This window comes from Aspergillus fumigatus, chromosome 7 (genome assembly GCF_000002655.1).
Source record: "Aspergillus fumigatus Af293 chromosome 7, whole genome shotgun sequence".
In the NCBI taxonomy this organism is placed as follows: Eukaryota; Fungi; Ascomycota; class Eurotiomycetes; order Eurotiales; family Aspergillaceae; genus Aspergillus; species Aspergillus fumigatus.
In genome coordinates, this window is record NC_007200.1 from 1,145,202 (window position 1) to 1,164,420 (window position 19,219).

The following is a 19,219-nucleotide window of genomic DNA, read 5'->3' on the forward strand; positions in this document are numbered from 1 at the left end:
GGCGAATCTCGTCTCCACCGTCAGATGCCTGAAGAGGTGAGGAATACGGATACGGAGAGGTAGAGATTATCTTGCAGCCTGCTATAATTATTCGTCTACCCGATGGCTTGAGGACGTTATCCCATCCGCTCTCACCTGTCTCTGTCTTCTTACTTCTGGCAGTGATCTCAGAACCATGGGAAGACCCGAGACACGTGCAGAACCCTCTGAAAACGATGGACCTCCACCGTACTCAGCCCTGGATGAGGGACTCGTTGGGGAGTCGGCTGATGTCCGAGGTAAGTGAGCGATGATGTCAAGTTGTATATCGCTGACTAGACTAGCCGATGGACGAGTCGACGTTGATCTGAACTCGAGGATTGCCCGCACTCTCGCTCAGATCATCGAGCTGCAACAGGAAGACATTCATAATCCACCTCCCGACTATCAGCAAGAGCTCCAACAGCAGCGGGATCAAGATCAAGATCATCAACTAGAACCCATCGAATGCAGCATCCACCTCAACATTGTGATCCAGATTGTTGGCAGCCGCGGGGACGTCCAGCCTTTTATTGCACTCGGCACCGAACTGCAAAAGCACGGCCATCGGGTCCGTCTAGCCACACATGATGTTTTTGCAGACTTTGTGAGATCATCCGGGCTCGAGTTCTATCCTATTGGCGGCGATCCAGCGGAGCTTATGGCCTTTATGGTGAAGAACCCCGGCCTCGTACCGCAGATGGACAGCCTTCGCGGCGGGGAGATCCAGAAAAAGCGAGCCATGGTTGCGACGATGCTAGACGGGTGCTGGCGTTCGTGCATCGACGACGATCCGCTTACTAAGGCTCCATTTGTGGCGGACGCAATCATTGCGAATCCGCCCAGCTTCGCGCATGTGCATTGTGCGCAGGCGTTGAGGGTCCCCGTGCATCTGATGTTTACCATGCCGTGGAGTAGTACAACTGCATTCCCCCACCCGTTGGCCAATCTGCGGCCTTCGGACATGAGTCCGCGGACGGCGCACTGGGTTTCGTATGGTGTGGTAGAGTGGCTGACCTGGCAGGGGTATTGATTGCCGGTCTGTATGCAACACATATAGCTGACGCGGACTAGGTTAGGCGATGTGATCAATCGATGGCGAGCTACCATTGACTTAGAACCCGTTCCTATGGCTGAGGCCCCCAGCTTAGCAGAGACCCTCAAGATTCCTTTCACCTACTGCTGGTCTCCAGCTCTGGTACCAAAGCCTAGGGACTGGGCTGAACATATAGGTTGGTACTCCATTGTGGTCTACATAGAATATACTCATAAGTATAGATGTGTGTGGCTTCTTCTTCCGGCAACCCCCGTCGTACCAACCGCCGCCAGATCTCGAGCAATTCCTTGCTTCAGGCCCACCGCCTGTGTATATCGGCTTTGGAAGCATCGTTGTGGACAGCCCGCAACGCTTGTCCAATACAGTGTTGCAGGCAGTGGCTGCGTCTGGTGTTCGTGCCATCGTGTCACGAGGTTGGAGCAAATTGGCTGGAGACGGGAATCCAAACATCTACTTCATCGGCGACTGTCCCCACGAATGGCTGTTCCAGCACGTTTCAGCAGTCGTCCACCACGGAGGTGCTGGGACTACCGCCTGTGGACTGGCCAACGGGAAACCAACAGTCGTCGTACCTTTCTTTGGAGAGTGGGTTTGCATTCCTCCGTATACTGGGCAAGAGCTCATTAGTATGTAGTCAACAATTCTGGGGCAACATGATTGCAAGGGCTGGAGCAGGCCCATCTCCCATTCCACATGCTACACTTAGCATTCGGAATCTGGCCGAGGCTATTCGATTCTGCCTGAAGCCCCAGACCGTTGCTGCTGCGCGTGAAATCGCCGCCAAAATGCAGTTTGAGTCGGGCGTCACTGCCGCCGTACAGTCCTTCCATCGGCATCTTCCGCTAGAGCAGATGAGGTGTCAGGTATTCCCAGACCAGGTTTCTGTGTGGAAATACGCAAGGCACAAGCGGGAGATCCGGCTATCAAGGAAAGCCGTGCAGATTCTCATCGACCACTTAAAGATTGATCCAAAGAATCTCCGCTGGTGAGTTCCCATTCCCCCAATTTATGTCGCAACACTGACCGGTCAGCTATGATATCAAACCCATCATTATTGAAAACCGCCGCTGGGATCCGCTCACCGGTGTCACCTCCGCAGCCGTAGGCACCGGCACTGACTTGCTCAAAAGTACCACAAACATGTTCTACAAACCGTACAAAGAACTCGCCCGGAATAAAACTGATGTTGCCCCCGATGGCGCAGAACGTCATCCCGTTGTCACCGCCGGGGCCATGGCGGGACAGTTTGCGAAAAGCTTCGGACAGTTCATGGGATCGTACGCCAAGGGTGTCATTGTGGATATTCCGCACGCGGCAGCGGAAGGCTTCAGGCAGGTCCCGCGCCTGTATGGCGAACAACCCAAGGACTACGGCGCTGTGCAGGATTGGAAGTCCGGGGCTACGGTTGGGGGAAAGAACTTTGTGGATGGCATGATGGAGGGTTTCTCGGGGCTGGTCACCCAGCCGATCAAAGGTGGCAAAGAGGAGGGAGCGCTGGGCGTTGTCAAGGGTTTGGCAAAGGGTACAGCAGGACTTGTGACTAAAGTTCCTTCCGCTGGACTAGGGCTCGTCGCGTATCCATTTCAGGGTATTGTGAAGAGTATCGAGTCGTCGGTCAGGTCCAAGACGAGGAAGGCCATTATCACGGCCCGACTACGGGATGGGTATGAGCTGAGTCGACGGGAGGAAGTTTCGCAGGAGGAGAGACGCTTTGTCCTGCAGAAGTTTCAAAGTCTTCTGTGCGGTCCAACTGCTACTCCTACATAGAATTGGAACCATGAGAACTCGCCCAGGGACTCGGGCTTGAAAGTAGGCCTAAGGCACAAACAGATATCAAGGCACCAACATAGTCACATGACTGAGGTGAGATGATCCTTTGTTGGTGCGCGCAAAGACCAAGGGAAGGACATACAGGGTAACAGGATAAACGACGAATATCATAGAGGTGAGGAATTATGAGCATCGACTGCGACTACAGTTATAATTTAGCGACGCACTAGGCATACCACTTTACTACGCACTGTTAACTCTTCGTACCCTAGCGCAGCGTCGGCTGTGGCATACCTTGCCGCACAGTCTGCACTTTTGCGAGTTACCGCAACATGGCCCACAGGTGCTAGACATAGTTACTGTCCATATATATTTCCCTTGCATTTTGAGATATGTTAAGCATCCAAGTGCTAGCCGGATAGTCATGGAAGCCAATCCCCAAGCCGTCCCGCGCCTTGTTCCAATTGCTCTCGCGCCAGCTAGGGCATCATCTGTTGACATGCAGAATGACTCCAACGCAGACTTGACGACAATGCGCTTCAACTGCCAAGGCTGCGTGCGCAAAAAGGGCAAATGCAATAGGGTTGTGCCGACATGCTCGAACTGCAGTAAATCAAAACTTCAATGCGTCTACCAGGCTCCCCTGCCGCGGAAGAGGAAGCGAAGCCAGGTCGAAGAAGACGTGTATGAGCGTCTCGCACGGTATGAGCGCATCTTGCGGGAGAACAATCTTCTCCCTACGGCCTCTGCATTAGCCCCATGCAGCAAGGCGATGGAGACGTCGGTGGTCAGCACACGGGATCCAAGCCCAGCGCCAAACATGCAACCCGCTAGGTCTGGTAAACTTCTTTCCGCCGGGGGCAAGTCTCGATATATTGACAGTGTTCTCCTCCTTGAGGCTGGGGAAGGTGACCTCTGTGCAATATCTGATTCAGACCAAGACGACTACCAGCGTGAAGACACTGCACCTGATGAGACCACCCCGGCTGGTCTTCTTAGCGTCCTCGCAGCACATGCAGTGTTTGGGGCTATACATGGAAGTACCCAGAGCCTCTCTGACCAGCATCCCAGCTACGAGGAGGCTACAGTTCTCTGGAATACGTACGTGCAAAATGTCGAGCCTCTTTGCAAGGTGCTTCATGTTCCCACTGTCGCAAAATTGGTCGACACAATTGCAAAACAACCTGCTGCGGCCTCGAAGAGTGTCGAATGCCTGCTTTTTGCCATCTACTATATTGCGGTGTTCTCCATGTCAGACGCCGACTGTCTTCAGCAGTTTAATCAAACGAAAACCCAAAAGATGTCGAGGTATCGAACCGCTGTCTGCCAGGCGCTTGTCAATGCGTCGTGGCTGAAGACAACCGCGATGCCAGTACTACAGGCCTACACTCTCTTCCTCATTGCCATGCGCACTCAAGTCGATTCTCACACGTTTTGGATATTGACAGGCGTTGCGATTCGCCTCGCACAGCGCATGGGGCTGCACCGTGATGGTGAAAGCCTAGGACTGCCACCGTTCGAGGTCCAGATGCGACGGCGGCTCTTTTGGCAACTGCTTCCACTGGACGGCTATGCGGGCCAGGTCTGCGGCACTGGGATCTCCATATCGCCTACTAGCTGGGATACCAAGCCACCGCTGAACATTAACGATGACCAGATCTTCCCTGGTATGACGCAGAAGCCTCAAGAGCAGAGGGGCGCTTCCGAAATGATATTCTGCTTGTCGCGGATTGAACTGTCCAATTTTTACATCCGAACGGGTATCAAAATGAAGGAAATTGGTGGTACTATACAATTCAAGGATGCAGAGGAGATTGAGAGGCTCATCGACGAGGTCGAAGATCTCATCGAGACAAAGTTTCTTCGCTACTGCGAAATCCTGGACCCCCTGCACGTTTTCACCATGGGGATTGTACGATCTGCCACCAATGCCGTTCGATTGCGTGCTCAAATGCCCCTACTGCTGAAGCAAACCATTACCGACGCGCAAAGGAGATGCCTCTGCGCTCTCGCAGAAAAGATCCTCGATACAAACAGCGCCATCTACCGCAACCCCAGCATGAATAGATTCCGGTGGCAGATGCAAGCCTTCTTCTTGTGGGATGCCCTTCTCTGTATTTTGCTAAGCCTGACAGAAGTCGGATTCTACTCGACGTCGGAGCTAAACAGTACCTGGAACAGGGTTGCAGAAGTTTATGCGAATCACGAAGATCTTATCAAACGCAAGAAAGCCCTGCATGTCACCATTGGCAGGTTAACTCTCAAGGCCTGGATTGCCAATCCTCCGAGTAACTCGTCCCCAGAACCGGCTTTCATAACCACGCTGCGCGCCCAACATGAACCGAAAGTCAACAGGCAGCAGGAGAGCGTTGACGAACGGGAGAAAACCGGCCAGGTTGCGGACGATGTATTTGCTTTTAGTGAATTTTCTGGCGACAGTGATGGAACGGACTTGAATCTTGGTAGCGGGTTCACTCTCGACTCTTCAGATTGGTTGGTTTGGGACCAGCTGTGTCGAGGGAATAGTCTGGGCTAAGCGGCCGGCTTCCATGCCTAATACCTATGTGGGCTTTTACAAGAGAATTCAGCGAAATAGCACGTACGATTACGAGTTCATAATTGGAGTGTTTTGCTGGCCATCATTCGCCTCAACCGGCAATATAAGGGGCAATTTTATCAGTCCTGTTCTCAGTATCGAAGCTTGTCCATCCGGCCCTGCTGTTGACAGCCAATGAGGAACAATGTCACTGTTAGCGTGGTCTCTGAGCGTCTTCTGGACGAATCTACTTCGGTTTCAGTCCAGGAACACAATGTCTCACTGTATAGAGTTCCTATATGTTGTTGCGACAGTCGGCCCCGGGCCCGAAGAATAACCCCCTCTCATTGGACAGCGCATCGGTCCTTCACAGGCGATCCGGGCCCGACCCGAAATACGTCCCAGTGATTGGCTGCTTGATCCATACAAGATATGTATAAGAAGTCAAAGACATCGCAGCACTGAGAATCAGTCGATGTTTCCCCACCCAAGATGGACGATAAGACTCCATTTGCCTCCTGCGAGGGCATCACGCCTTCCCCTCAGAAGGAAGACCTTGAAGCAGCCAAAGAGACAATCCCAACCAAGCCATCCAACACAGGCCCAGATCTTGTTAACCCCCAAAACTGGCCCAACAGCTTGAAGTGGAAGAACACCTGGGCGATTTCCCTCTTCGTCTTCATCTCACCTGTCTCATCGTCCATGATTGCCCCGGCGATGCAGGATCTCGGCAAGAGCCTAGGGATGAACACCGAAATTGAGGTGTACCTCTCCATGGCCATCTTTATTCTCGCTTATGCCATCGGTCCCATCTTCTTCGGTCCTGCTTCGGAGCTGTACGGTCGAGTGCGTCTGCTTCAGGTTAGCAATGCGTGGTATCTAGCATGGAATCTGGGATGCGGATTCGCCAAGACCAAGGCTCAGCTCTTTGCTTTTCGCTTTCTTGCCGGCATTGGCGGCAGCGCACCGTTGGCGATTGGAGGAGGCGCCATCAGGTAAGAAGTGGATGCAACCACCAAGAGATTCATCCTTTGCTAACCCGTCTTGTAGCGACATGTGGAGCGCCGAAGAGCGCGGCAAGGCTATGGGTGTATACACTCTTGGGCCGCTCCTCGGGCCCGTCATTGGACCCATTGCCGGCGGCTTCATTGCCCAATACTCGACATGGCGTTGGGTCTTCTGGGCAACCTCCGCCGCCGCCGTCGGAATCCAGGTCGTCGGATTGATCTGGCTGCGTGAATGTCACCCGGCCACGCTCCTGCGCAAGCGATGCGACCGCCTCGTCAAGAAGATGGGCAACGAGAATCTGCATACCGAAGAGAAGGTAGAAACACTCGCCTACAAGCTTCTCCACGCGTTCGAGCGGCCGGTGCGCCTGTTCACAACACAGCCCCTCGTCTTCTGCAGGGCAATCTACATGGCCTACCTCTTTGGAATAACGTACCTCATGCTCGCGACATTTCCCGAGATCTGGACCGTGGTGTACCACGAAAGCCCCAGCATCGGCGGACTCAACTACCTCTCCATCGCCATCGGGTCGTTCGCCGGCCTCTTCTTCAACCTCAAGTTTGTCGACCGCATCTACAAAACCCTCAAAGCGCGGAACAACAACAACAACAACAACAACAACGGTCAGCCCGAGTTCCGCATGCCGTCGTTAGCTGTCGGCTCCGTCCTCAGCACTATTGGCCTCTTCTGGTACGGCTGGAGCATCGGGAACACGCACTGGATCATGCCCAACATCGGTGCTCTGATGTACACCGCAGGCACCATTTCGTGCTTGCAAGGCATGCGGACATATATCGTCGACAGCTACCAAACCTACGCGGCCAGCGCCATGGCGGCCTGCGCGGTCCTTCGCAGTCTGGCTGGGTTTGGCTTTCCACTCTTCGCTCCGTACATTTACCAGTCTCTGGGCTATGGATGGGGGACCAGCGTGCTGGCATTCGTCACCGTGGGTATTGGCTGCGTGGCGCCTTTTGCGTTTTGGCGGTTTGGACCCAGGCTGCGCGCAATTTCCAGGTACGCTGCTGGCTAGTGTGGACTTGAAGAATGAAACTATCGGGGTAGTCATGACTGGGTTGATTTGGTAACTGAGGATCCCGTTCTTGGAAGCGTGGCATGGAGAAAATAATATGTTGTGATTAGCTGCGTTTACTTAATAAATTGCCAGAAACTTTTCCTCTCCTTACCGGTTTCTCTAAATTTAACTGCTAGTCCCACTGGGACAGTTGGAATTGCGGCCTAGTTGTTGGGGCCACGGGTTTCTCTATGCCTGAGAGTCGAGAAGGTGCTGATGATAGGCCGCTCGGTCATCTCAATAGCCAAGTTGATGCCTAGACAAAACAAGACATTCAGACGAGACATTTAATTCCTTCAACCAGCTCAATCCTCATCATGCAAGATCAACATGCTTGAATGATCAGATATGATTGGCGAGTGCAGATACAATACAGAAACGAGTAAGCAAATCAGATCGCGCAGCAAGAGGAGTGCTCTCCTCTACATGCTCTGATTGGCTGATACAAGGCACCGTCGTGGAGACAAGCCAAGGAACGCCATGAAAGCTTAGCGGCCCACGTGTATTTATTGTATTCCTCCTTCCTGTTCCTGATCCACTGCACATAGGTAAGTAATAATGTAATGACATCGAACGTGTAAAACACTCATACCGGCGGTAGCAATCTCGGGTTGAATTTAGCAGTGCTACCTTGAGGAATGTTACAGATGAATAAAGCAATAAGCCCGCTGATCTCAATGTAAAAGCTCCTCAATCAGCCCCACCTATTGGGACAATCTACCACAGATGCCATCAACTGCAAGACCCGACTGTATTACTGGATGTGAGGGGAGATATCGCTTACCGGTAGGCATGTCAGATATGACCTCAGTGCTAACATAATGCTGCGAAATGCCTGCCTATAAGATTTGTCGATCAGCGCATGTGCTGGCGAATGTCACCCTTCATTTGTTCATCCAGCATATCATATTGATAGCAGGACGTTGTGGTATCAGTGGGGTTACAAGACTACCTGCCTTAGTATAAAAGATGGCCAAACTGCTCAGCAAGTGACAATGGGTAAGAGCTGCGTCCATCATCATGAAGGCCAACACTCTGGTGCCTTTGCTCGGTCTCTCCAGCAGCGCTGCCGCTGCGGCCGTGGCTGCGTCCGGCAATACCCCTTTTGGGTACGCCTCTGGCTCCAAGGAGTCCATTGCCAACTTGAAGGATAAGATTGAGAATGTCGTGTGGATTCTGCTGGAGAATCGCAGCTTCGACAACATCCTGGGTGGTGTCAAGCGTAAGGGTCTGGACAACGTTGTTAACAACGGTCCCTTCTGCAACCCCCAGAATGTGAGCGATCCCAGCAGCACCAAGTGGTGCTCGGTCTACAAGGACTTTGATTCAGTCAAACATGACCCCGATCACTCGGTCACTGGGTACAACATGGAGTTGTATGGCACGTATACTCCCAGTAATGATGCCATCGCCAACGGCACCCTGAAGCCCACCATGAACGGCTTTGTGGAGCAGCAGCTGGTGCATCACAAGGGTCTTGATCCCAAGGTGGCCGATGAGGAAGTCATGGGCTACTACTCCGAGGACGAGATCCCCACGCTGGTCAACCTGGTTGATGAGTTCACCACCTTCAACTACTGGCACTCGTGTGTCCCTGGTGTAAGTCACGAACCCTACTACGAGTACAAGAGACTGATGAGAATAGCCCACCAACCCCAACCGGCTGTGCGCCCTCTCGGGTACCTCCGATGGCCACGGAACCAACGACAACAGCTTCGATGTCTCTGGCGTCGACATCTCCAGCATCTTCCAGGTTGCCAGCGAGAAGGACATCACCTGGAAGAACTACGACGGCACCAACGGCGCCTTCCTTTCGGACGCTCTCTTCTTCAACTGGACCGCCCAAAACGCCAAGCATAACGTCGTCCCTCTCGAGAACTTCTACCAGGACGCCTATCTCGGCCTCCTTCCCCAGCTCTCCTACATCAACCCCTCTTGCTGCGACCTCGACACCAACTCCATGCACCCCTCCGGCAACGTCTCCTTCGGCCAGGTCCTCGTCAAACAGATCTACGATGCTGTTCGCACCGGACCCCAGTGGGACAAGACCCTCCTACTCGTCACCTTCGACGAGACCGGCGGTTTCTACGACCACGTCGAGCCCCCTCTTGCCGTCCGCCCAGATAGCAAGACCTACACCGAGACCGCTGCCGACGGCAGCTCGTACACCTTCAACTTTGACCGTCTGGGCGGCCGTATGCCTACCTGGCTGATCTCTCCGTATACGCCCAAGGGCCACATTGAGAACTACGGTGTCGACCCTGCCACCGGCAAGTCAGCCTCGTACAGTGCCACTTCCGTGCTCAAAACCCTTGGATACCTCTGGGATCTGGATGACTTTACTCCCCGTGTCTCTCACTCGCCTGCTTTTGACCACCTGATCGGTCCTAAGAAGCGCAATACTCCTGCCACGTTGGCGAATCCCCATCCTTTCCCTGATGCTGTTTAGATTTCATGCAAAACCTGCTCAGAAAAGGAGATGTCTCAAGAGGAGATTCAAAGTATTCCACTTTGCCCTTTGTACTTTGTATATGATATATTTTCATCCTGATGCTATTGAATATGGTCTTACTTTACTGGTGGTGTTGATGTTCAATATTGAATGAGCCTGAATTCTGGACAACAAATGATTTTTACAAGTGAGGGCTGAACTGATCCGCCACCCTTTTTTCATTTGGAGCTCCTCTCCAGTAACTTCATAAAAGTAAAAACAGAGATGCGAGTTTCTCCTGCTTGGCTACTCCGGAACAACGCAGGAGCGCATCTGTATCCCCTTTGACCAGCCTAATGTACAAGAGGCCAGTCGCATAGAATTACCTCTACATTTTCCGGCAGCGGAGAAGAGTAGGGCTTTCCCACTCTCTTCCATTTAGGATCCTCGCTCCATTCACCCAGTGAGACCTATAGCTCCGCACAGCTCTTACTTGGGGTGAAGGACAAGGAATCGTCAGCCTACCTTGTATATTTTTGCTCTTTCATTTCCACAAACTCAACACGCTCCATCTCACCCTCAGCTTTCCAGCAACATTAACCTCTCCACGAACTTATCTGCGGCTCCCTCCAACAGCTCCGGCCAATGTCAAACTGCGTCCAGAATGTCGCTTTTCCCATTATCAGAGCAACGCCGAATATCATGTTCCTGGAACGGTGTATAATGCCTTCGTCATCGGTGGTAAATTTTGCCGACTGTCTGTATCTGGGACTTGCCTAGTACTTCGCTCCTCAGCTTGGTTCAATAGTGCATTGGATCTCATTTCGAGTATTAGTGTTCTTTTAGTGGCAGTATAAGAGCATTGGAGCAAGAAACGTGCCTGTTACATCAGGAGATCTAGTAACAGAGATAACACTAAATTATGGTAACATCGGAAATATAAGGTACTTTGCAACGGAAAACAGTTTTCATAAGGCTAATGATTTATTCTTAAGTCTTAGCTAAACATGCCAGTAGATGAGCTGCCTGAATAAGGAAATACAGATAAAGGTGAACAGTCAGTTAATTCTGACTGCTCTATTTCAGCATAGATTTGTACCTATCAGCTCCTCTGTCTGGTTTTCTCTTATAAAACTAAATAATGAGAAGGCTATCAACAAATGGGCTTGTGGTTTAGTGGTATAATACCCCCTTAGCATGGGGGTGGTCCGGGGTTCGATTCCCCGCGAGTCCATTTTTTGCTTTTTCAATGACACCAATTGCAATTTTTTTTGCCTGTCTTGTCACTAGCTTTCCTCGATCTTCATATACCCTAGAGAGAGTCTTTATTTTATACCCCTTGCAAAATCAAGCAGATCAAATACCGTATTCAACACTAATTGCTTGGTTTATCTATGCCGTCTTTCCAATGTAAGTAACAGCTTAAAACGGCCCCTGTTACTTCAGACAGAGAGATAGTGGTGTATAACCTCCTGGTTCCTTGTGTAAGAGCTTGGCCCGCTGTATGCACATGCGCGATTTTCAAGTCAGTATCAAGTACTCGCAGATTTCTAGGTAGTAGTCTGGTAGGAATCCCCCCATGTCATGAAAGCTCCCTTACGCTTAGTACGATCTTTGTACACGTAGTAAACCACTAGGTAATCAATTCCGGTCATTCTATGACACCTAAAGCACTGTGTCGGATAGAGTAACCTCTTGCTGTTGAGTTAGCGCTCTGTATAATGCATTGGTGCTTCATCTGTGCATCCTTACAGCGAATAGAGATGGGGTTTGTCTCTCAATAGGTATAGTCTACACATGTGGTCTGCCTCTGCTCATAGGCGCAGACCTAGCATTAATTAATAGAAATCTCTAAGCGTATAGGGCTCTCACCCAAATGAAGTGTGGCTCTAGGCGATTATCTTGCGAGTGTGATAGCCTACCAAGGACCCCTTAGATGTGGCGTCGTCTTAGCTCTACACAGGAAGCCATCTGATTGTAACTCCCTGCATCCGGTCGGTAGGCTGGCGTAGAGACCCTTGCCTTCATTCGAAATCTGCCTTACCTTCTTGTTAGATATATATCTTTTTCTACTTACTGCGCTATTTCTTGAATACGTAGTCCGCGAGCTTGCCTCCTAGTCTGCCCTCGTGCATGCCACCCTTGCGCTCCCAGTATACTGCATATTAGGACTAAGTAAATAGATTGGAATTTTTCTTTCCAATTCCTAGAAAAATTCTCAGTACAACAGTATACGCTGTTGTCAGAATTTCCAGGTGCCTGTTTTCTGCCTCATTTTGTCCACGGAGACACTCTCTATTACATGCCCTTCTTTCTTGAACCACCTTTCCCTTTTCGGCTGCGGTAGTTGCTTGTACAGCTTGGTAAAATGTGAGGTGCGAGGCACTGGGTACAGAGTCAGCGTTTCAACAAGACCCCCTTGTGAAAACATATAACTCTACCTCTTGGTGGAATGATACCGTCAAACGAGAGGATTCGATGTCTTATTGTGCACTCTCCTCTGGCCAGCCGTCCTCACTGACTTCCATCTCAATAATAATTCCTTCGCGTCGTAGTCTCAGGTCTGAGCTTTTCATAGCTCGGCCCATACGGTACATTTCGATGCTCTGATTCAGGTACGCATGGGAGACCTGCATTAGCCTGACTCGAGGCTATAGGCGCACACTACTCCTCGTTATTAAGCAGGCTCAGCTTTGAATAAGCCGCATGTCTAATTTTATCTGCTAGGCATGTTTCAAGACGCAAAATCTTATAAAATGCCGTGCTTTCGGACTGTTAGTTGGCGGCAGAACATATTTCGGAGCCTACCATGGATTTTATCTTAATACTCATTTGCATTCTACTATTTTCATCCATTATTGTATTATCGTACGAACTGATCTTCGAAATTGAAACGAGAGACACCTCCAGTGAGTCTCTTATTGTCATTTTATTCCACTTGTCCTATTCTAGGTATAAGAATCTCATACTATCCGTTAACGCCAAGTGGTTCGAGTCGCATTATGCTGCATTTTAAATTGCAACTATTTATTCTCAAGCCCTTTTAATGTACAAAGTCAGTCTTTGTAGAAATAGCATTATGCTGCAAGTTGAAGTGCAACAGAGACTGAATCACAAGTAACAGTAGGAGAGTTGAGCCCCTTAAAAAAAATATATATATATATATATAAACAGATATCTGTCTCCTCGGTTAGGATGCATATATCATCTTGTAGCGTTGAACTCACTGCTATCAATGATCGAAGACTGCCCCTAGCTTATCAATATCGTCTCCTGCCCGTCCGTATAACCCATATAGCTTCCTACCATTAGCAGGTTGAGCGCATTTGTCACCACCAACTCCTCCAGCTTCGAAGTGGTCCATCTCGTCCTTTGTCACCAATCTTAGCGAATCAACCCGCGAAGCTGAGCCGTATATATCCATCGATTCTAGAAGATCGTCGCCATTTCTTTCAAAATCGAAACTGGTATGGAGGACTCGAGCCTCTTCTTCATCCGGGCAATATCCAATAGGGCGGCTCTGTTCACCGCCAGCCCAACGGATTCTGAGGCCTCTCAGGATGGTATATTTGTTGACGTTGTCCCCAGTGCCATTGCCGTACCATACGTCCAGCTGTTCCACAGGCCTTTCACGGAAGCTCTTGTACTCCGCGCCACCATTACCTCCAACTGTAGGACCGAATTTAACCATGATGTCGAATGATGGATGTCTGGATAGATATTCGAAGAAGAAAAGTCCAGCTTTGTTTTTATTTCTTGTTGATTGCAGGAGGAGTTCCGAAGGAGGTATGGGAATTCTGGCCAATTTATGGCTTCTGCCCTCTCTTCCCCTATGAGAGCAGATTGGTCCTGAGGTGTACATGTCGTTCCAGGATCTGCCTCTTGTCTATTAGGTTTGTCTCATCATCATCTCGCCACTATGTCTCATGATCTATTACATGTTAATGAGACGCATTCAGGAATGTTATATCGAGAATCACAACTATCAAGATACTAATGTAGTCACTTGAAAAGTACAATTACGTATTTATTATCGTATAGTGATAATTAGCTATCGGATGATGTCTAGGATGTTATGTTAACCAGACAATAACAATCGATCTTGGTTTCTATTAACTCTAGCCCTAGGTGAGGTCACCAAGGGTCAAAAGATAGCTTATAGATCTAGCATAGTTACACCACTCATGGTTGGACAATGTGTTGAAGACCATAACTATAATTTGAAATGAACTACCGAGGAGCAGGACCCGGGGGCCGATGGGTGGGTTGGCTGTTTTCTATCGTCGGGGCGGAGGAGTAGAGGGTGGGTGGCGCTTAAGAAGCCAGGCTTAATTATCCCTTTTACACCTGGGCATTGTCTCTATACTTGAGTATGAAGACTATGAATGCTGGATGGAGCCAGAGCAAAGCCTGAGTCACAGATTAGACATTCCTAACCTGGAACCCACCTGAAAGAGGCAAAGCTATCGTCATTTTGTCGTCTGTTAGCATGGAATTTCTAGGTAAAAGCTGTACGGTAGGTACCAGAGAATAGGAGCTATTATTTCTTTAACCTAGTAAAGTTTTCAGAAGGCTCTGGATTCTAGAATTAGGATGTTAAACTCCATAATAGATGTCCTTACTCACCCATCTCACATGATGTGGGATTTGCTGTTATTAGCCAGGGTAGCGTAAGATGTGTATTTCTACTGTATGCAGTAATGCGCGTCTTACTTGCTCTTATGATTTCAGAGATAAAAAGCTGTCTTGGTTTGAATCAATGATGTGGAACTTTAGTATAAGGAACATCTGACACGAAGAAAGGTGTGGCCGCAAACAGGGGATGCCCATGAACCAGCAACTGATTTACACTGACAGTTCCTTTCATTGGCTAAGGCCCTTGTGTGGCGGAAATAAATCTGCAAAACTGATGTATGGTTCCAGGCTTCCAGGCTTCCCAGTAGCAAGGTGAATGGAAGGTAGCGGTGGGAACTTGTTGGTCAATTTGGTTTTTAATGGTGTTATTATTATGTTTGTTTAAAACTAATTCTTAATAGAGTTGGGGTATGTCATAGTTCATCAAACGTTGTTTTAAGTGTTTCAATCAGACTTGACTTTTTAGATCTACTTCGATATGTGATGATAATACGATCTTAAAGAGTGAAGAGCCAAGACTCCATCATATCTCCTGATTTAGGGGAATTTGAGTATGGGGAGGATCTATGGGTAGTATGGACAGCCCCAAGCCATTGGCCGGACAGTGCTTTAGCGCATTTAGAGGATCGTGCAGCTGCATTTTACTTAAATATGATCAAATAAAATCTGTTGTGGAGCCAGCATTTGAAATATCAGACCCACCTGAGGAGAATATTTTCTTTCCTAAACTCTGCCCAACCATTTGACTAAGTAATAATTCTCAAGTTGATTCTACGTTGACATCACCTGTTGTACTAACATTCACTAGTTAAGGGAAGAAAGGCTCACTCCTACGTAAGTTAATATCGATTAATTAATTTCACAAATGCTGCTGCTGCCATCAAACCTTCAGAGTCAGAATCACAAATAATCTACAACACTAGTGATGCATTGTAGAGATAAACCAGTATCCCTTGGTAGCCTGGAGAAACTGTACTCTTAATCTTCAAAGCTTCTGCATCATCCAGTATCAATAAAGATCAATGGTTCAACAGCATATGCCAAAGCTAAATTAACCTTCATGTTCGCTGGCGTTGACGTCTAAACATGGGATATCTCTCATTGACCATAGTAACGGCACCTGTAGCTGCCTCCTGCTCCTTGGACCCTCCAGCCTCAACCTTGATTCAGAGTGAGGTTAGTTTTCGTCATGCGATTTATCTGAAATCATGTGGCCTGTCGAGAAGATGGGAAGCCAATCAAGTACAGGGAAGAGAAAGACACCAAGAGGAGATATCACTAAACCAATAGCTTCCCAGTACTTGATCCCATTAGGATAATCTGACAACCTCTAGAAGAGAGGTTCGGTCTAGAACCAGGGTCATTAAGTACGTCTGCCGACCCTTTTAGCTGGGGAGAATGTCATATCTCTTTCGTACGTTATCATCCGTAAGTGTGGTGCCACGGCAGTCCTCCTCTATAAATTACTCCATTTTATTTTCAAGGACTAGATACTCCTCTCTTTCTTTTTTTTTTTGCTGTAGTATGTAGAACACAGGTTAAGAGGGAAGAAATCTTTACTAGACAATCATGGCCACTCAACATTTCATGACGACTGGACAAACTACCGTGCCTGGCCAATGGGTCGTGCGCGTCAAGCCCTATCTGACCCCCGAGCTGGTACAAAAGGAGCATCTGTCGCTATTGGAAGAAAAAACAGAAGATCCTGCAACTCCCTTCAATGTGGAAATTCTTCAACGGTTTGATCTGTATGATTCAAAGGGCTACTCTGCAAAATTCGACGATGCAACCAAAGAAGAGTTGGAGAAAATACCTCATGTGAGCGGGCAATGTGAACATGATGGACTGTGAGACTCTACCACTCACAATCTCGCAGGTCGTGTCTATTGAACCAGAGCAACTATACCGCCACTGCAATATCCAGCCAAATTCACCGTGGGGTATCAGCCGCGTCTCGACGAGGACCAAACTTGGCGCCCCTCCATACTCTTACACATATCGTGATGATGTCGCCGGCAGCGGCACCGTGGCATATGTAATTGATACTGGTATCAACAACAAACATGTCGAGTTTGAGGGGAGAGCCCAAAAGGGCCCAAAGTTTGTCTCTGACAATGTCTCTAATGACGAGGATGTGCACGGTCATGGTACGCATTGCGCGGGCACCATAGCCAGTCGCGCCTATGGTGTCGCGAAGAAGGCAAATGTTGTAGGTGTCAAGGTCTTTGGTGACCGGACAGGGACTGCCCAGACAAGTGATATCATCAAGGCGCTCGAGTGGGTTATCAGTGATATCTCTGCCAAAGGCATGGGCGGCCGTGCGGTGGTGAATCTGAGTCTTGGGGGACCTCCAAGCGACGCTCTTGATGCTGCTGTTGCGTCAACCGTTCATAAAGGGGTAGTGGTTTGCGTTGCAGCTGGAAATGAGCCGGAAGCAAGTACTTTCGCGACAACTAATTATAACTAAGCTAACTTGGGCCAATAGGACATACAGGAGTCACCAGCACGCGAACCCCTTGCTATTACCGTTGGGGCTACGGATATTAAGGATCAACTTGCCAATTTTTCAAGTTACGGAAAGTGTATGTGTCCAATAGCTTGGTTTTGTCTGGCTACCTTCACCATATTCTAACCGTAATATAGTCGTTGACATTCTTGCTCCTGGTGTGGACATTCTTTCCTGCTGGACAGGCGGTCCAACCAGCACGAAGACAATCAGCGGTACATCCATGGGTACGGAACTCTCTTGATGCACATGGAATATACCAGAAACAGTCATCTAACTTGTGCTAGCAACACCTCACGTAGGTGGAGTGGCCTGCTGTCTTCTAAGCGATCCGACTCTGGCTGGAGGTCAAGCAACTACATATGATGTTATGAGCAAAATTCTCATTCTTGCTGATAAGAACAAAATTACAGGGACCGATGCGAGAACCGTCAACGCACTGTTACATAATACTACTAGTCCCATGGATGCTTAGGAATTGGATTTGAGTATCTAAGTGCTTTGTGCGAGTGTTCACTTTTGAAAAGGTACTACTGGATGAAAAGTGTTTGTAACCTTTTAATTTCATGAAGTTAAGAAGTGATCTATTGTTGGCATGCAGGAAAGCAATTGAATTTGTGGCTCAGACTGGAACCTATGATGTGTTGATCATTTTTTTCCTATGTTATACTTTTCTAATTCCATTCCTCTTATATCATCGAGAAAATGACTTTGGTTCCCATCTCTATGTGGAGAATGCTTGAAGCGATGAAGTCATTCAGATTATCGGCCCTTCCATCAAGAGGCCGGGCGAACTCCGGAGGCGAAGTGTATACGTTGCAGTACACTGGGTCTTTACTTAGCAGGGAACTGAGGGCAAGAAACTTACAGGTAAGGCAGCCAAAGCCATAGGATGCAGTCTTAAGCGGAATATCAGCGAACAAAACATCATTAGTAGAAGCGGCATCGGGCCCTTATCCTCTGGATCAAGGTCCTTGCGGCCATAAGCTTAGATGAAAGCATTGTAGGCAAGGCTAAACTTTCAGCTATGGCGTCATGGTATCTTGCTAGACTACACTGAAAAAGTTTGCTGTTTTACTAATATCTGTGGTTGTCATATTAAAAGTGCTCTCTTCAATACAAATGGCTGGAAGTCTTTAGTGAAGGTTGATGTTTCAGAACCAAATCCTGGAATTTTAGTTGTGAGTCTCATGATTTTAGTAACACACAGTAGAAAAAGCAATTATGTCAGTAAGTGTACAATTGACTGTCTCACCACAGCAATAGTCCGGTGACATAGAGGCAAAGGATTAATGCTGCATGCAGAGAAATTCTATATGCGCCCCATGGATCGAAAAGAGACTGACCCTTGGTTGGTTTTGAGAGTTTCGGCCATTGTTATTGCTGATAAGCTTTCTCTTGTTTAGTTATTACTAGGTGGCATGATAGCCAAGAGATACAAGGCAGAGGTTTTGACCTTGGATTTGATTGTGTAGCTCAACCGATTTGATAGCTCCCAGCAAGTAAACTTCCAACAGTATCCTCATCGTCGACATAAAGCAATCTGAGATGAATCGCATCAATCTGCCAGCTCTGGAACTCACCTAGTGCAGATACCTATAATCAATCAACACCATTCCCTCGACAAACTGCTCCCATCGGATCATGTCCTGATCGTAGTCCCAGTTTTCGATTTGCTGTGAGATGCACTGCACAGCAGCATCGGTCAGTCCCTTGAAAGAATTATCTTCGGATATGATCTCGAAAATTAGATCGCCTACCTGGGTGTCAGGGAAGGACTCCCGGCGGGGGGAGAAGTTGCCATGGCCGGCTTGCAGGACCTTTAGCACTTCTCTGAGCATGGTTAGAGCCGGGAGGTCGGGGTCGTCGGGGCGAATCAGAAGGAAGCTTCTGTAGCTGCTGGCCTCGTGGATTTGGAACTTGCGCTGCTTTGGCATTGTGAGGGATAGTCAGCGTCTGCTTGCAATGTAAAAGTGTACTAGTGCGTAGAGGTTGGGTTGTTTGGATTGTTGTAGTGTTGGAATTGCAGAGAGTGGACAGGAGTGTAAGAGAGCTGAAGAAGAGGAAGAAGATGATGATGGTGGTAGTGGTGCTCATGAGAGGCCCGAAGTGGTATTTACATTAGGGATTGAGACATATTGCGAGACATAGAGCTGTCATTCCAAATGTACAACAATGGGTTTATT

General features: G+C 48.8%; 7 protein-coding genes and 1 non-coding gene across 8 annotated transcripts; 6 read left to right on the top strand and 2 right to left on the bottom strand.

The window, feature by feature from the left end:
* Nucleotides 1-289: 289 nt before the first annotated feature.
* Nucleotides 290-2,842, top strand: AFUA_7G04880 (putative sterol glucosyltransferase; the record flags this gene model as incomplete). The annotated part of the gene is made up of 5 exons (XM_743929.1): nucleotides 290-1,044; nucleotides 1,093-1,250; nucleotides 1,297-1,660; nucleotides 1,710-2,060; nucleotides 2,107-2,842. 5 exons carry the CDS (start codon nucleotides 290-292, stop codon nucleotides 2,840-2,842), a joined length of 2,364 nt encoding a protein of 787 aa, XP_749022.1.
* Nucleotides 2,843-3,269: 427 nt separating this feature from the next.
* On the top strand, nucleotides 3,270-5,381 carry AFUA_7G04890 (putative C6 transcription factor; the record flags this gene model as incomplete). The annotated part of the gene is made up of 1 exon (XM_743928.1): nucleotides 3,270-5,381. The coding sequence occupies one exon, from the start codon at nucleotides 3,270-3,272 to the stop codon at nucleotides 5,379-5,381; it is 2,112 nt and encodes a 703-aa protein (XP_749021.1).
* Nucleotides 5,382-5,873: 492 nt separating this feature from the next.
* On the top strand, nucleotides 5,874-7,419 carry AFUA_7G04900 (MFS transporter; the record flags this gene model as incomplete). Its single annotated transcript, XM_743927.1, has 2 exons — nucleotides 5,874-6,376; nucleotides 6,432-7,419. 2 exons carry the CDS (start codon nucleotides 5,874-5,876, stop codon nucleotides 7,417-7,419), a joined length of 1,491 nt encoding a protein of 496 aa, XP_749020.1.
* A 1,062-nt stretch (nucleotides 7,420-8,481) lies between these two features.
* AFUA_7G04910 (putative phosphatidylglycerol specific phospholipase C) lies at nucleotides 8,482-9,910 on the top strand (the record flags this gene model as incomplete). Its single annotated transcript, XM_743926.2, has 2 exons — nucleotides 8,482-9,060; nucleotides 9,107-9,910. The coding sequence occupies 2 exons, from the start codon at nucleotides 8,482-8,484 to the stop codon at nucleotides 9,908-9,910; spliced, it is 1,383 nt and encodes a 460-aa protein (XP_749019.2).
* Nucleotides 9,911-11,054: 1,144 nt separating this feature from the next.
* Nucleotides 11,055-11,126, top strand: tA(AGC)8. The gene has a single exon. It is a non-coding gene (tRNA).
* A 1,755-nt stretch (nucleotides 11,127-12,881) lies between these two features.
* Nucleotides 12,882-13,907, bottom strand: AFUA_7G04920 (uncharacterized protein). The gene is made up of 2 exons (XM_743925.3): nucleotides 13,120-13,907; nucleotides 12,882-13,070 (listed from the first exon to the last, which is right to left on the bottom strand). Exon 1 carries the CDS (start codon nucleotides 13,752-13,754, stop codon nucleotides 13,125-13,127), a length of 630 nt encoding a protein of 209 aa, XP_749018.3. The 5' UTR covers nucleotides 13,755-13,907; the 3' UTR covers nucleotides 12,882-13,070; nucleotides 13,120-13,124.
* Nucleotides 13,908-15,959: 2,052 nt separating this feature from the next.
* pr1 (S8 family peptidase) lies at nucleotides 15,960-17,922 on the top strand. The gene is made up of 5 exons (XM_077805192.1): nucleotides 15,960-16,345; nucleotides 16,404-16,961; nucleotides 17,013-17,109; nucleotides 17,171-17,260; nucleotides 17,321-17,922. Exons 1-5 carry the CDS (start codon nucleotides 16,097-16,099, stop codon nucleotides 17,506-17,508), a joined length of 1,182 nt encoding a protein of 393 aa, XP_077661320.1. The 5' UTR covers nucleotides 15,960-16,096; the 3' UTR covers nucleotides 17,509-17,922.
* Nucleotides 17,923-18,227: 305 nt separating this feature from the next.
* AFUA_7G04940 (uncharacterized protein) lies at nucleotides 18,228-19,082 on the bottom strand. Its single transcript, XM_743923.2, has one exon. The coding sequence runs from the start codon at nucleotides 18,968-18,970 to the stop codon at nucleotides 18,617-18,619; it is 354 nt and encodes a 117-aa protein (XP_749016.1). The 5' UTR covers nucleotides 18,971-19,082; the 3' UTR covers nucleotides 18,228-18,616.
* Nucleotides 19,083-19,219: the final 137 nt, after the last annotated feature.

Coding starts and splice junctions, on each gene's coding strand:
- pr1 (XM_077805192.1), top strand. CDS start 16,097: ATGGCCACTCAACATTTCATGACGACTGGACAAACTACCGTGCCTGGC. Junction 16,346..16,403: donor AGTTGGAGAAAATACCTCAT/GTGAGCGGGCAA, acceptor ACAATCTCGCAG/GTCGTGTCTATTGAACCAGA. Junction 17,261..17,320: donor AATCAGCGGTACATCCATGG/GTACGGAACTCT, acceptor AACTTGTGCTAG/CAACACCTCACGTAGGTGGA.
- AFUA_7G04940 (XM_743923.2), bottom strand. CDS start 18,970: ATGCCAAAGCAGCGCAAGTTCCAAATCCACGAGGCCAGCAGCTACAGA.
- AFUA_7G04920 (XM_743925.3), bottom strand. CDS start 13,754: ATGTACACCTCAGGACCAATCTGCTCTCATAGGGGAAGAGAGGGCAGA.